At 39.6% G+C, this 12,260-nt stretch overlaps 1 protein-coding gene across 6 annotated transcripts in view; it reads left to right on the top strand.

Annotated features, from left to right (window-relative positions):
* ASB15 (ankyrin repeat and SOCS box containing 15) overlaps positions 1-12,260 on the top strand; it is a 41,010-nt gene that overhangs the window by 7,388 nt on the left and 21,362 nt on the right. For 3 of the 6 annotated variants that reach the window (XM_081287103.1, XM_081287104.1, XM_081287105.1), the window contains one exon: positions 394-466. Coding sequence is in view for 2 of the 6 variants with exons in the window: in XM_081287106.1 (XP_081143232.1) it covers positions 4,848-4,866 (19 nt within the window). In the remaining 4 variants the exon portion in view is untranslated. Of the gene's footprint in view, positions 1-393; positions 467-3,494; positions 4,867-12,260 lie in introns of those variants that run through there. The other 3 variants (XR_014021157.1, XM_081287102.1, XM_081287106.1) reach the window with 2 other exon arrangements.

Raw genomic sequence — 12,260 nt, 5'->3', positions numbered from 1 at the left:
TGAAGTGGAAAAGGCAAAATGCCACACAGAGGGAATTCCTATAACATATTACTTGTAAAGTTAATGGTGACTGTGGGCAGAACCAATTGTCCCTCTGAGAACTCTTGCAGACTAGCTGACTCTTTTGCTGAAATCAGCAAAATGAAATCATTTACTTGATTTTTTCACTTTGTGCTACACAAGTCTAAAAAAATAAGATGTGGAGCCACCCAATAGTCACTAAACTTATAACAATTTTATCTGTATTATTTCACTCTATCTTTAAAATTACATATATAAATGGTCAAATTGCATAAAATGGGACTGAACATTATTTAGTATATAATAACTGTTTTCCTAACAAAATCAAAAAATGAAAATGTCCTAATTTGACCCTTACTCTTCCTCTGATAGGAAAAAATCCTGATGATTCTCTGTGGGACCTCCAGTAGATGAGTCCATTGTCAAGAACCATTGTGTTGTCAAGGTAAAAAAAAAAAAATCCTCTGTGAATCAGGCCCTGCATTCCACACAGCAGAAGCTTGCATTTCCTTCAGAAACCTGAATTTGTGAAGAAAACCAAATTTTACTGTATTGCTTTCTCCCTCCCCCCCCCTTGGTACCGGGGATTGAACCCAGACACTTAACCAATGAGCCCCATCCCCAGCCATTTTTTTTATTTTATTTAGAGATAGGGTCTCACTATGTTGCTGAGGACCTTGCTAAATTGCTGAGGCTGGCTTTGAACTCCTGATCCTCCTGCCTCAACCTCCTGAGCCTCTGGGATTATAGGCAGAAGCCACTGCACCTGGCTGTACTGCTTTTTTCTTATCCCCTCTTATCACCTCCCAGTAGACCTCAGCCTCAGACTTCCTGTCATCTTCCCAAGCCATGCCACTCCCAATAACTCTTCCAAGAATCCTAGTTCTACCCTGGGGGCCTGTGTGGTGGTGTTGGCACTTTTAAAAGGGATGATAGTAGGATGGAACAATATGCCCTGCAAGACAGAATCTCTGACTGATGTAACAGGGTGACATTGATGTGACAGGTGCTGGGGGCAGTGTGATATTTATGGACACAGAGCCCTGCCTTGCACCATAGAAGCAACTATCCACTCAGCCTACTCTCAAGGCCAACCCTGTTATGGATTCATGAAGATAATTCCAATATTGTTCTGCCCAAACCAGAGCATTAGGCTAGGTGGGGTAATGAACTTGTCTGCAATCAAGAGAAAGCCAGCTAAGCAATTCAAGAAAAAGAAGGGGAGTTGTGATTCCCTTCTGTGGGAGCGACCATGTTTCAAAGATCCGTCTGGACAGAGTCACAAACTTATCCATCACAAACTTATTATCATCAAATGGTGAGGCATTAGCACAGATAGACTGGAGGTGGTTTACAGAGGATCTGATGAGGAGGTGTCTTGTACTCATGTCCACTCCTGCATCATGCCTTGCAACACTGTCCCAGCCTCCTGACCACTTCAGTCAGCCACCAGCTGGCTTGTTGATCCTGTTTTTTGGAAGTGATGTTTGGACTCCAAAACAAAAAGTACAGAATGAGCTTAGGACACCTCAGACCACCCTAAGCAACACAAAACCTTATTGTGCAGAGCCAAAGGAAAAGATTTATGTGTTTGGAATCTATTTTTTATTTTTGGAAGTTATTGTCATCAAGAGCTGGCTGTTAAGAACCAGATCAAAGTGTTTTCTTTTAAAGGCAAACGGCTGGGGATGTTTTCCTGCAGCTTCTGAAAGACCTTAGATGTGAAGGTCCTCCCTGTTCTGTTCAGACTCTGCTTATCAGCTCTTTGACACTGGGTGGGTCTTTTAACCACCCGAAACCTACTTTTCCACTTATTTACAAGAAGCTACAAAACTTACAACACAGAGTGAGGATTTAAATAAACTAGTATATGCCAAGTGCTTTGCACAGTGCTTGAAGCAGAGTTTTTAGGTCTTACTGTTATAAGCATTTCATTCTTACCAGAAATATTCTAAAATGTACATGATTGCTGAACTTTCCCTTTCCCATTAGCTAAGTTTAGAATTTATTTCAACCCATCTGTAAAATAAGTGACTAATTATTTATATCTGAATAATACATTTGGAACTTAGCTTTTAGAAATTCTGAATTTAGATTTTTTTTTTGTTTGTTTTGTTTTTTTATTAACCAGGAGTACATGAAAGAGCTTCAGAAGGTCCATGAGTTCCCTAAAATCATACAACATTTTGAGTGGGCATGCATTCCTCCAGAAAAAGAATCCATAGCTCTCATCAAATGTGTCCCTGACTCTCAGCAAGATTTAAAAGAAAAGGCTAATTATACAATAAGATTGTCCCAATTACTTGTATGTCAGGTACTTGTAGAGATTAAACAATCTCACTAGTGGACTTCTCCAGAAAAAGACTGAATTAAGGGGAAAATATTATTAGGAAAGAGTTAATTTCTCCAGACTTAGAAGTGAGATACTTGTGAATATGTTACTGGTCGAAATCAGGTTCATCGCATTCCAAACACTGAGATAAGCAAGCAAGCAAGCAGAAATTTATTAAAAAGGAGATTAAGGTGGGAGTGTAAGAAAGCTCCCACAGAGAACATGGGAGGGGCAAGAGTGCCACCAGGGTCTCCTGACATCCCTTCTTTTAAAGGCACAGGAGGGGAAGTTGACTGACCCACTTGTAACTGTCCTTGAGATTTTAATTGTCGGGTGTACATGTTCAGACTGAATTGTGTAGTCACTTTTTTTTTAAAAATAAGAATGGAGGCTTTTGTCCCTTTTGGGAAACAGATATTATTTGGCTTGCTGGAGCACATCAAATGTGGAGCATAACTCAGATGGTGGTCATGATATCCGTCCTCCTAATTGACTCTCACCATTTTTCCCTACCTCAAATATATCTTAAAGGATGTCAAAATATTATTTGGTCTTTCCTAATACTCCTGAGTGGTGCTTTGTAAAATAATCTTGATTTGCCCCCTTCAGTGAGAACTGAGCCCTAGTCATTTTAAATTTGTGTATTAAGTGAGTGACTCCCTTCTTGCCTTTCTCCTTGCATCTGGATGTTTCCACGTCCATTCCTGTGAGGCTCTTTGGACAGCTTGACACCTTAATACACCTGCTCACAGGTCCTCACTTCATCCCCAGCTTTTAATACAATGCTGGAGAATCCTGAATGCTACTCAAATTGGTTCATATCTGTTTTTCATCATTTTTTCCTTGTATCATTAAAGATACAAAACAGTTAAGAATATAGATAACCTTCTTAATGGTAGTCAAAGGATGTTTTTAAAAATAAAAAAGGAAAAGATAGGGCTGGGGATGTGGCTCAAGCGGTAGCGCGCTCGCCTGGCATGCGTGCGGCCCGGGTTCGATCCTCAGCACCACATACCAACAAAGATGTTGTGTCCGCCGAGAACTAAAAAATAAATATTAAAAATTCTCTCTCTCTCTCTCTCTCTCTCTCTCTCTCTCTCTCTCTCTCTCTCTCTCTCCTCTCTCTCACTCTCTCTTTAAAAAAAAAAAAGGAAAAGATAATTTCACAGACCCCCATTCTCTAAGGATCTGTCATGTCTCATGTACAGAAAGCCCACGTTCCCATCAGGGTTAGATTTAAGCTGTGATTTAAATAGGCGAAAGGCTCTTTGTCCTATTACTAATCTGAGAGCCATGCTATGGCCACAGTGCTATCAGAGAAAGGCCGAGGGCAATGCCACAGGTTTAGCTTCCTCCTCTAATTATCTGAAGGACTCTGAGGTTGTTTGCCAGTAGTGACTCAGTGCTTGTTTGTTTCAGTGACCATCAAGAGAAGCCATTTGCTGTGGTTGAGTGGGAGTGGGGAGAGAGGGAAGAGTTAAAGGAAAAAGAAAGCCGGCTGGGGGTGTGGCTTAGTGATACAGCCCTTGCCTAGCCCTGGGAAGCTCAAGGTTTGATCCCTAGTACTGCAAAAAGAAAGATATTTCCCCTCAGGAAACTCATGGTGCAAGTGAGAATACAAAACATAAATATGTGAAGAACTTGCAAAACAAATACAAAATGAGTATAAATCCAATGTTGAGAAATTGTCACACAAAAAGAGATCTTCATAAATAAAGAAGGCTGAGAAGGAAATGGAGAATTCCAGCAAAGCCTTCTATAGAAGGATTGTCTTGAGTCAGGCTTGTGGTAGTGTGGGCCATGGTTGTAGATGCCCAGACACAGAAGTGAGAAAACAAAGCCACACACGGAGTGAGCAATCTAATGTGTTCAGTTGGAAGAATGACTCTGAAAAACATGATTAGTTGTAAGAACAAAGCAGAACTTGGATTATGTTTCCGTGGTTTTTTTTTTCTTAACTCATTAATTAATTAATACCTTCACCACACACGTGGAGACCACAAACACAGGATGTTGCTTCTCTAGGCACTGAGGTTGCAGACTAATATGCTCTTCTGTAGTTACACTCTAGAGAGAAGATACAGATGAGGAAGCAATAGTTGATTTAAAAAATAATAATAATAAAATGCCACTGGGATCTACTTGGCAAAGAGAATCCCTGGGGCTCACACTGGCCTTTGAGGAGATTGAGATATCATGATATCATCTCTTTAATAGTAAAGAGAGACATTCATTCTGCTAATTTGAAGCAAGCTTACTGGAGCACTCTGCCATGGCAGGTGCAGTCCCTGAACATGACCACTATGCTACACCTTCTGTTCCAAGGTGGGAGTTAGGGCACTGGTACTTACTTAGTACACAGTGAACAAGCACATCCACATGATGCTGCTCGGCACAGTCTGTCCAGAGGCCAAGGACCTTGGCTATCAACTTATTGAGAACTGCCACTGGAGTTTAACATTATCTAACCTTGAAGAATGAGAAGAGGAAAAGCATGCATCATCTGTATTTTGGTAACTGCCTGAATAACATAGTTTTAATTTTCTCCCCTTGAAAAAGGCATATTATTGTGTAAAATTTCATACAGAGAATACATTTTTGGTTTGAAAAGTACTACTAATTAAACGTAATTTCATATTGGTCAATCAAATGGCTACAGAACTATTTTTGTTTATATACTTATTAAACTTTCTAAATAAGATGATGCAATTAATCCAATAGTAAAGAGAGACATTCATTCTGCTAATTTGATATTTGGAAGAAATAAGCCAATGAGGAGTCATTTAAGTTCTTGCTTATTATACTCAGGGCAGATGGTCCAGTGAGCAGTGGTTTTGTAATGAATACCTAGAACTATATAGAGGAATAAATGAGGAATCTACACTAGGGCTGGCCTCTAGTGTATGGGTACAGTTAAAATAATCTTTTTTTTCTATTGGTTGTTCACAACATTACAAAGCTCTTGACATATCATATTTCATACATTAGAATCAAGTGGGTTATGAACTCCCATTTTTACCCCAAATACAGATTGCAGAATCACATCGGTTACACATCACATTTTTACATACTGCCATATTAGTGACTGTTGTATTCTGCTACCTTTCCTATCCTCTACTATCCCCCCTCCCCTCCCCTCCCATCTTCTCTCCCTACCCCATCTACTGTAATTCATTTCCCTCCATGTTTGTTATCCCATTCCCCTCATAACCTCTTATATGTAATTTTGTATAACAATGAGGGTCTCCCTCCATTTCCATGTGGTTTCCCTTTTTTTCTCCCTTTCCCTCCCACCTCATGTCTCTGTTTAATGTTAATCTTTTCTTCCTGCTCTTCCTCCCTGTTCTGTTCTTAGTTGCTCTCATTATATCAAAGAAGACATTTGGTATTTGTTTTTTAGGGATTGGCTAGCTTCACTAAGCATAATCTGCTCTAGTGCCATCCATTTCCCTGCAAATTCCGTGATTTTGTCATTTTTTAGTGCTGCGTAATACTCCATGGTGTATAAATGACACATTTTTTTTATCCATTCATCTATTGAAGGGCATCTGGGTTGATTCCACAGTCTAGCTATTGTGAATTGTGCTGCTATGAACATCGATGTGGCAGTATCCCTGTAGTGTGCTCTTTTAAGGTCTTCAGGAAATAGTCCGAGAAGGGCAATAGCTGGGTCAAATGGTGGTTCCATTCCCAGCTTTCCCAGGAATCTCCATACTGCTTTCCAAATTGGCCGCACCTGTTTGCAGTCCCACCAGCAGTGTACAAGAGTACCCTTTTCCCCACATCCTCGCCAGCACTCATTGTTGTTTGACTTCATCATGGCTGCCAATCTTACTGGGGTGAGGTAGTATCTTAGGGTGGTTTTGATTTGCATTTCCTTGACTGCTAGAGATGGTGAGCATTTTTTCATGTACTTGTTGATTGATTGTATGTCCTCCTCTGTGAAGTGTTTGTTCATGTCCTTGGCCCATTTGTTGATTGGGTTATTTGTTTTCTTATTGTCTAATTTTTTGAGTTCTTTGTATACTCTGGATATTAGGGCTCTATCTGAAGTGTGAGGAGTAAAAATTTGTTCCCAGGATGTAGATTCCCTATTTACCTCTCTTATTGTTTCTCTTGCTGAGAAAAAACTTTTCAGTTTAAGAAAGTCCCATTTGTTGATTCTTGTTATTAACTCTTGTGCTATGGGTGTCCTATTAAGGAATTTTGAGCCCGACCCCACAATATGTAGATCGGAGCCAACTTTTTCTTCTATCAGACGGAGAGTCTCTGATTTGATATCTAGCTCCTTGATCCACTTTGAGTTGACTTTTGTGCATGGCGAGAGGAGGGGATTCAGTTTCATTTTGTTGCATATGGATTTCCAGTTTTCCCAACACCATTTGTTGAAGATGCTATCCTTCCTCCATTGCATGTTTTTAGCTCCTTTATCAAATATAATATAGTTGTAACTTTGTGGATTAGTCTCTGTGTCCTCTATTCTGTACCATTGGTCCACCCGCCTGTTCTGGTACCAGTACCATGCTGCTTTTATTACTATTGCTCTGTAATATAGTTTGAAATCTGGTATCGCTATACCACCTGATTCACACTTCCTGCTTAGAATTGTTTTTGCTATTCTGGGTCTTTTATTTTTCCATATGAATTTCACGATTGCTTTATCTATTTCTACAAGAAATGCCATTGGGATTTTGATTGGCATTGCATTAAACCTATAGAGAACTTTTGGTAATATCGCCATTTTGATGATGTTAGTTCTGCTTATCCATGAACAAGGTATATTTTTCCATCTTCTAAGATCCTCTTCTATTTCTCTCTTTAGGGTTCTGTAGTTTTCATTGTATAGGTCTTTCACCTCTTTTGTTAGGTTGATTCCCAAGTATTTTATTTTTTTTTGAGGATATTGTGAATGGAGTGTTTTTCCTCATTTCCGTTTCAGAAGTTTTGTCGCTGATATACAGAAATGCCTTTGATTTATGTGTGTTGATTTTATATCCTGCCACTTTGCTGAATTCATTTATTAGTTCTAGTAGTTTTTTTGTAGACCCTTTTGGGTCTTCTAGGTATAGAATCATGTCATCTGCAAATAGTGATAATTTAAGTTCTTCTTTTCCTATTTTTATGCCTTTAATTTCTTTCGTCTAATTGCTCTGGCCAGTGTTTTGAGAACTATATTGAATAGAAGTGGTGAGAGAGGGCATCCCTGTCTTGTTCCGGATTTTAGAGGGAATGCCTTTAACTTTTGTCCATTCAGAATGATGCTAGCCTGAGGCTTAGCATAGATAGCTTTTACAATGTCGAGGTAAGTTCCTGTTATCCCTAGTTTTTCTAATGTTTTGAACATAAAGGGATGCTGTACTTTGTCAAATGCTTTTTCTGCATCTATCAAGATGATCATATGGTTCTTATCTTTAAGTCTATTGATGTGGTGAATAACATTTATTGATTTCCTTATATTGAACCATCCCTGCATCCCAGGGATGAATCCTACTTGATCATGGTGCACAATTTTTTTGATGTGCCTTTGTATCCGATTCACCAGAATTTTATTGAGGATTTTTGCATCTAGGTTCATCAGAGATATTGGTCTGTAGTTTTCTTTCTTTGAGGTGTCTTTGTCTGGTTTCGGAATCAGGGTGATGTTGGCCTCATAGAATGAATTTGGAAGAGCTCCCTCTTTTTCTATTTCCTGAAATAACTTGAAAATATTGGTATTAATTCTTCTTTAAAGGTTTTGTAAAACTCCGCGGTATACCCATCCGGTCCTGGGCTTTTCTTGGCTGGAAGTCTTTTGATTGCTTCTTCTATTTCATCTATTGATATTGGTCTGTTTAAGTTGTGAGTATCCTCCTGACTCAGTCTGGGCAAATCATATGACTTAAGGAATTTATCGATGTTTTCACTATCTTCTATTTTATTGGAATATAGGTTTTCAAAATAATTTCTAATTGTCTTCTGTATTTCTGAAGCGTCTGTTGTAATATTGCCTTTTTCATCCCGTATGTTAGTAATTTGAGTTCTCTCTCTTCTTCTCTTTGTTAGTATGGCTAGGGGTCTGTCGATCTTATTTATTTTTTCAAAGAACCAACTTTTTCTTTTGTTAATTTTTTCAATAGTTTCTTTTGTTTCAATTTCATTGATTTCTGCTCTGATTTTAATTAATTCTTGCCTTCTGCTACATTTGCTGTTGTTTTGCTCTTCCTTTTCTAGGGCTTTGAGATGAAGTGTGAGCTCATTTATTTGTTGGTTTTTCCTTTTTTTGAGGAATGACCTCCAGGCGATGAATTTCCCTCTTAAAACTGCTTTCATTGTGTCCCATAGATTCCGATATGTTGTGTCTGTATTTTCATTTATCTCTAAGAATTTTTTGATTTCCTCCTTTATGTCTTCTGTAACCCATTGATCATTCAGTAACGTATTGTTCATTGTCCATGTGATGTAGGATTTTTCCTTCCTTCTTTTATCATTGATTTCCAGTTTCATTCCATTATGATCTGATAAAGTGCATGGTATTATCTCTACCCCTTTATATTTACTGAGGGTTGCCCTATGGCATAATATATGGTCTATTTTTGAGAAGGATCCATGTGCTGCTGAGAAAAAAGTATATCCACTTGATGATGGTTGATATATTCTATATATGTCAGTTAAGTCTAGGTTATTGATTGTGATATTGAGGTCAATAGTTTCTTTATTCAACTTTTGTTTGGAGGATCTGTCCAATGGTGAGAGAGGTGTGTTGAAGTCACCCATGATTATTGTGTTGTGGTCTATTTGATTCTTGAACTTGAGGAGAATTTGTTTTATGAATGTTGCAGCACCATTATTTGGTGCATAAATATTGATAATTGTTATGTCTTGTTGGTGAATGGTTCCTTTTAACAGTATATAATGTCCTTCCTTATCCCTTTTGATTAACTTAGTCTTGAAGTCGATTTTATTCGATATGAGGATGGCCACTCCTGCTTGCTTACGAGAACTGTGTGCGTGGTATATTTTTTCCCAACCTTTTACCTTGAGCCTGTGTATGTCTTTTCCAATCAGATGTGTCTCCTAGAGGCAGCATATTGTTGGATTTGTTTTTTTAATCCATGTTACCACCCTATGTCGCTTTATTGGAGAGTTTAAGCCATTAACGTTTAGAGTTACTATTGATATATGGTTTGTACTTCCTGCCATGTTTGATTATTTATCTCTTTTTTTTTTCTAATTTAGTTTGTTTCTCCATGATTAGCTTTCCCCCCGTCCTCTGTCTTTACCGAGGCACTTCCCGCTGATGGTTTTGGTTATTGTTTTTCATTCTTCCTCGTGTAGAGTTTTGCTCAAGACGCTTTGCAATGCTGGTTTCCTGGCTACAAATTCTTTTTGCTTTTGTTTATCATGAAAGATTTTTATTTCATTGTCATACCTGAAGCTTAATTTTGCTGGATACAGAATTCTTGGTTGGCATCCATTGTCTTTCAGTGTTTGAAATACGTTGTTCCAGGATCTTCTCTCTTTCAGCGTCTGGGATGAAAAATTCGTTGTTAACCTTATTGGTTTACCCCTAAATGTAATCTGCCTCTTTTCTCTTGTAGCTTTTAATATTTTCTCTTTGTTCTGTATATTGGATATCTTCATAACAATGTGTCTTGGCGTTGGTCTACTGTGATTTTGTGTGCTCGGTGTTCTGTATGAATCTACAATTTGTATATCTGTTTCCTTTTTTATTTCTGGAAAGTTTTCTGTAATTATTTCATTCAGCAAGTTACTCATTCCCTTGGCATGAATCTCTGTGCCTTCCTCTATCCCGATGACTCGTAAGTTTGGTTTTTTTTAAGTTATCCCAAATCTCTTGGATGTTTTTCTCGTGATTTTTTACCAGCCTATCTGAGTTGGCTAGACTCTTTTCAAGATGATATATTTTGTCTTCATTATCTGACGTTCTGGCTTCTACTTGCTCCACTCTGTTAGTGATACTCTCGATTGAGTTTTTAATTTGGTTTATCGTTTCCTTCATTTCTAGAATTATTTTGATTTTTTTTATAATCTCTATCTCCTGATAAAGATGCTTAACTTCTTCTTTTATCTGTTTATGTAATTCATTTTCAATGTGATCTTTAAGGTTCCATTCCATCTGTCTAAGGTGTTCCTTGAGTTTTTTATATGGACATTTTTCTGATGACTCCAGGTCCTCCTGAATATTTAGGCTGTCCTTCATTGTTTGTACTCCTTTTCTTCCTTGCTTTTTTATGCTCATGATACTTCTTGTTCTGTTTGACTGCTGAGTTACTGTTTACTCTTATAAATTTATTTGATGCTTGGGAGGAGAGGTATTAGAAGGGAAGGGAAGAAGTCACTAAAGAGAGTGAGTGTAGGCAGGTAGAATTCAAGAAAGGGGGGAATAAGAAAATTGAAAAGAAATGAAAAACAAAAGAAAAAAGTGAAAAGAAAGAAAGAAAAGACAAAAATTTAAAACAAAAAAAATTATAATGATAATAAACAAATGGAAATTAAAGTTTAAAAAATAATAGTAATAATAATAGAATAAAAAGAATTAAAAAAAATTGAAACCATTAATAAGAAAGTTGAAGAGCAACAACAACATCAACAACAAAAAGTGAAAATAAAATTTAAAAAAATACCAGTAATAATCATTAAAAAATAATAATAATAATAAATGCAGTCACAGAGCTCAATTAACTTCTCTTCCAGTAGGTGGGAACTGGGCCAGGCTTCTCTTCTTGATGGGTGGGAACCAATCACTGTTCCTCAGCTCTTCTTCCCAGACTGTGTGGGTCTCCAATCCTGAGTGCCTAGGGCCTTCTCTTGTGGTTCCTCAAGCCAGGCCCCGCTCATCTGTGAAGCTCGCCACAATACTTGCTACACGCCGGGTCTGCTGCTCCTGGGAGCCCTGTTTCCATGGATGCCTGGGCACACCCTTTCTGTTTGCCTCCCTCAGACCCTAAGTTTGTAGGGCTTGGGGCTGAGGACCCCCAGCGAATTTGTTTGCCCTCAGGTAGCAACTCCCCTGGTAGCTGGTGCAAGGGACCTCTGTTGTCAGTAGAGGGATACCCTGGGTCTGACTATCGTGCTCAGTTGGCTTTTACCTCTGTGAGTTCAGGTGGGCCGACTAGTTATTTCAGCGGGATCATTAGTGCTGAGTCACTAGAAGCAGGCGAACCAGAACTAGAATGCAGCCCAATCTGGGCTCGGTGTGTTCTGAGAGGGGCAGACTGTTCGCCCGGGATCCTCTTCAGCTCAACAGTGCCTAGTGGTCCTGAGCGAACAGTATTTTGACAGTTTACTTCTCCCTATGCTCGCGCAGCTGAAGGGGTTAGAGACTTGATCTCTCCGCGTCCGCTGCCATGTTGGATCACTTAGATTTTAAATTGTCACTCATCTTATCAGTGTTCCATTTAACTCGGCAGCTCACTCTCGCTGTGAAGAGTCTGCTCTATGGTGCTCCGCGGGAAGTGGCGGCGGCGGCGGCGCGGTGGCGGCCCAGCTGTGGCCTTTGGGACCCCCGGGGAGGGGGTGCGGGCTGGGGGAGGGGAGGCAGCGCCTCAGGGCCCCGCGGGCCGGGTACTGGACAAGCGGGAGAGTGGGCGGGGTGGGGGAAAGAAATTGAGATCTAGATTTAGGGACTGAGCGCGGGAGGAGAGACGGCGGGGGAGAAGCAAAGTGGAAAGGCGGAGAGGAGAAGGAGAAGGGGCCGAGGGAGCCGGGCAGCTCAGGGGCTCCAGCCTTACTGCTCGCGCTGAAGTCATGATGGACTCACTCCACCTTGGCTGGAGTCGTGGCTGATTCACTCCACCTAGGCCCCTTTCTTGACACGGTGCTGAGTCTTTGTCGACAGATCTCCTTTAATGATCTTTACTTCATCTTTTAAGACGCGGCAACATACGCTGCGGGCGCGGCGGCGTGG

This window comes from Spermophilus citellus, assembly GCF_964194105.1.
Source record: "Spermophilus citellus genome assembly, chromosome: 3".
Lineage (NCBI taxonomy): Eukaryota > Metazoa > Chordata > Mammalia > Rodentia > Sciuridae > Spermophilus > Spermophilus citellus.
Note: the sequence above shows the minus strand (reverse complement) of the source record. Positions and strands in the feature narration are given on the sequence as shown.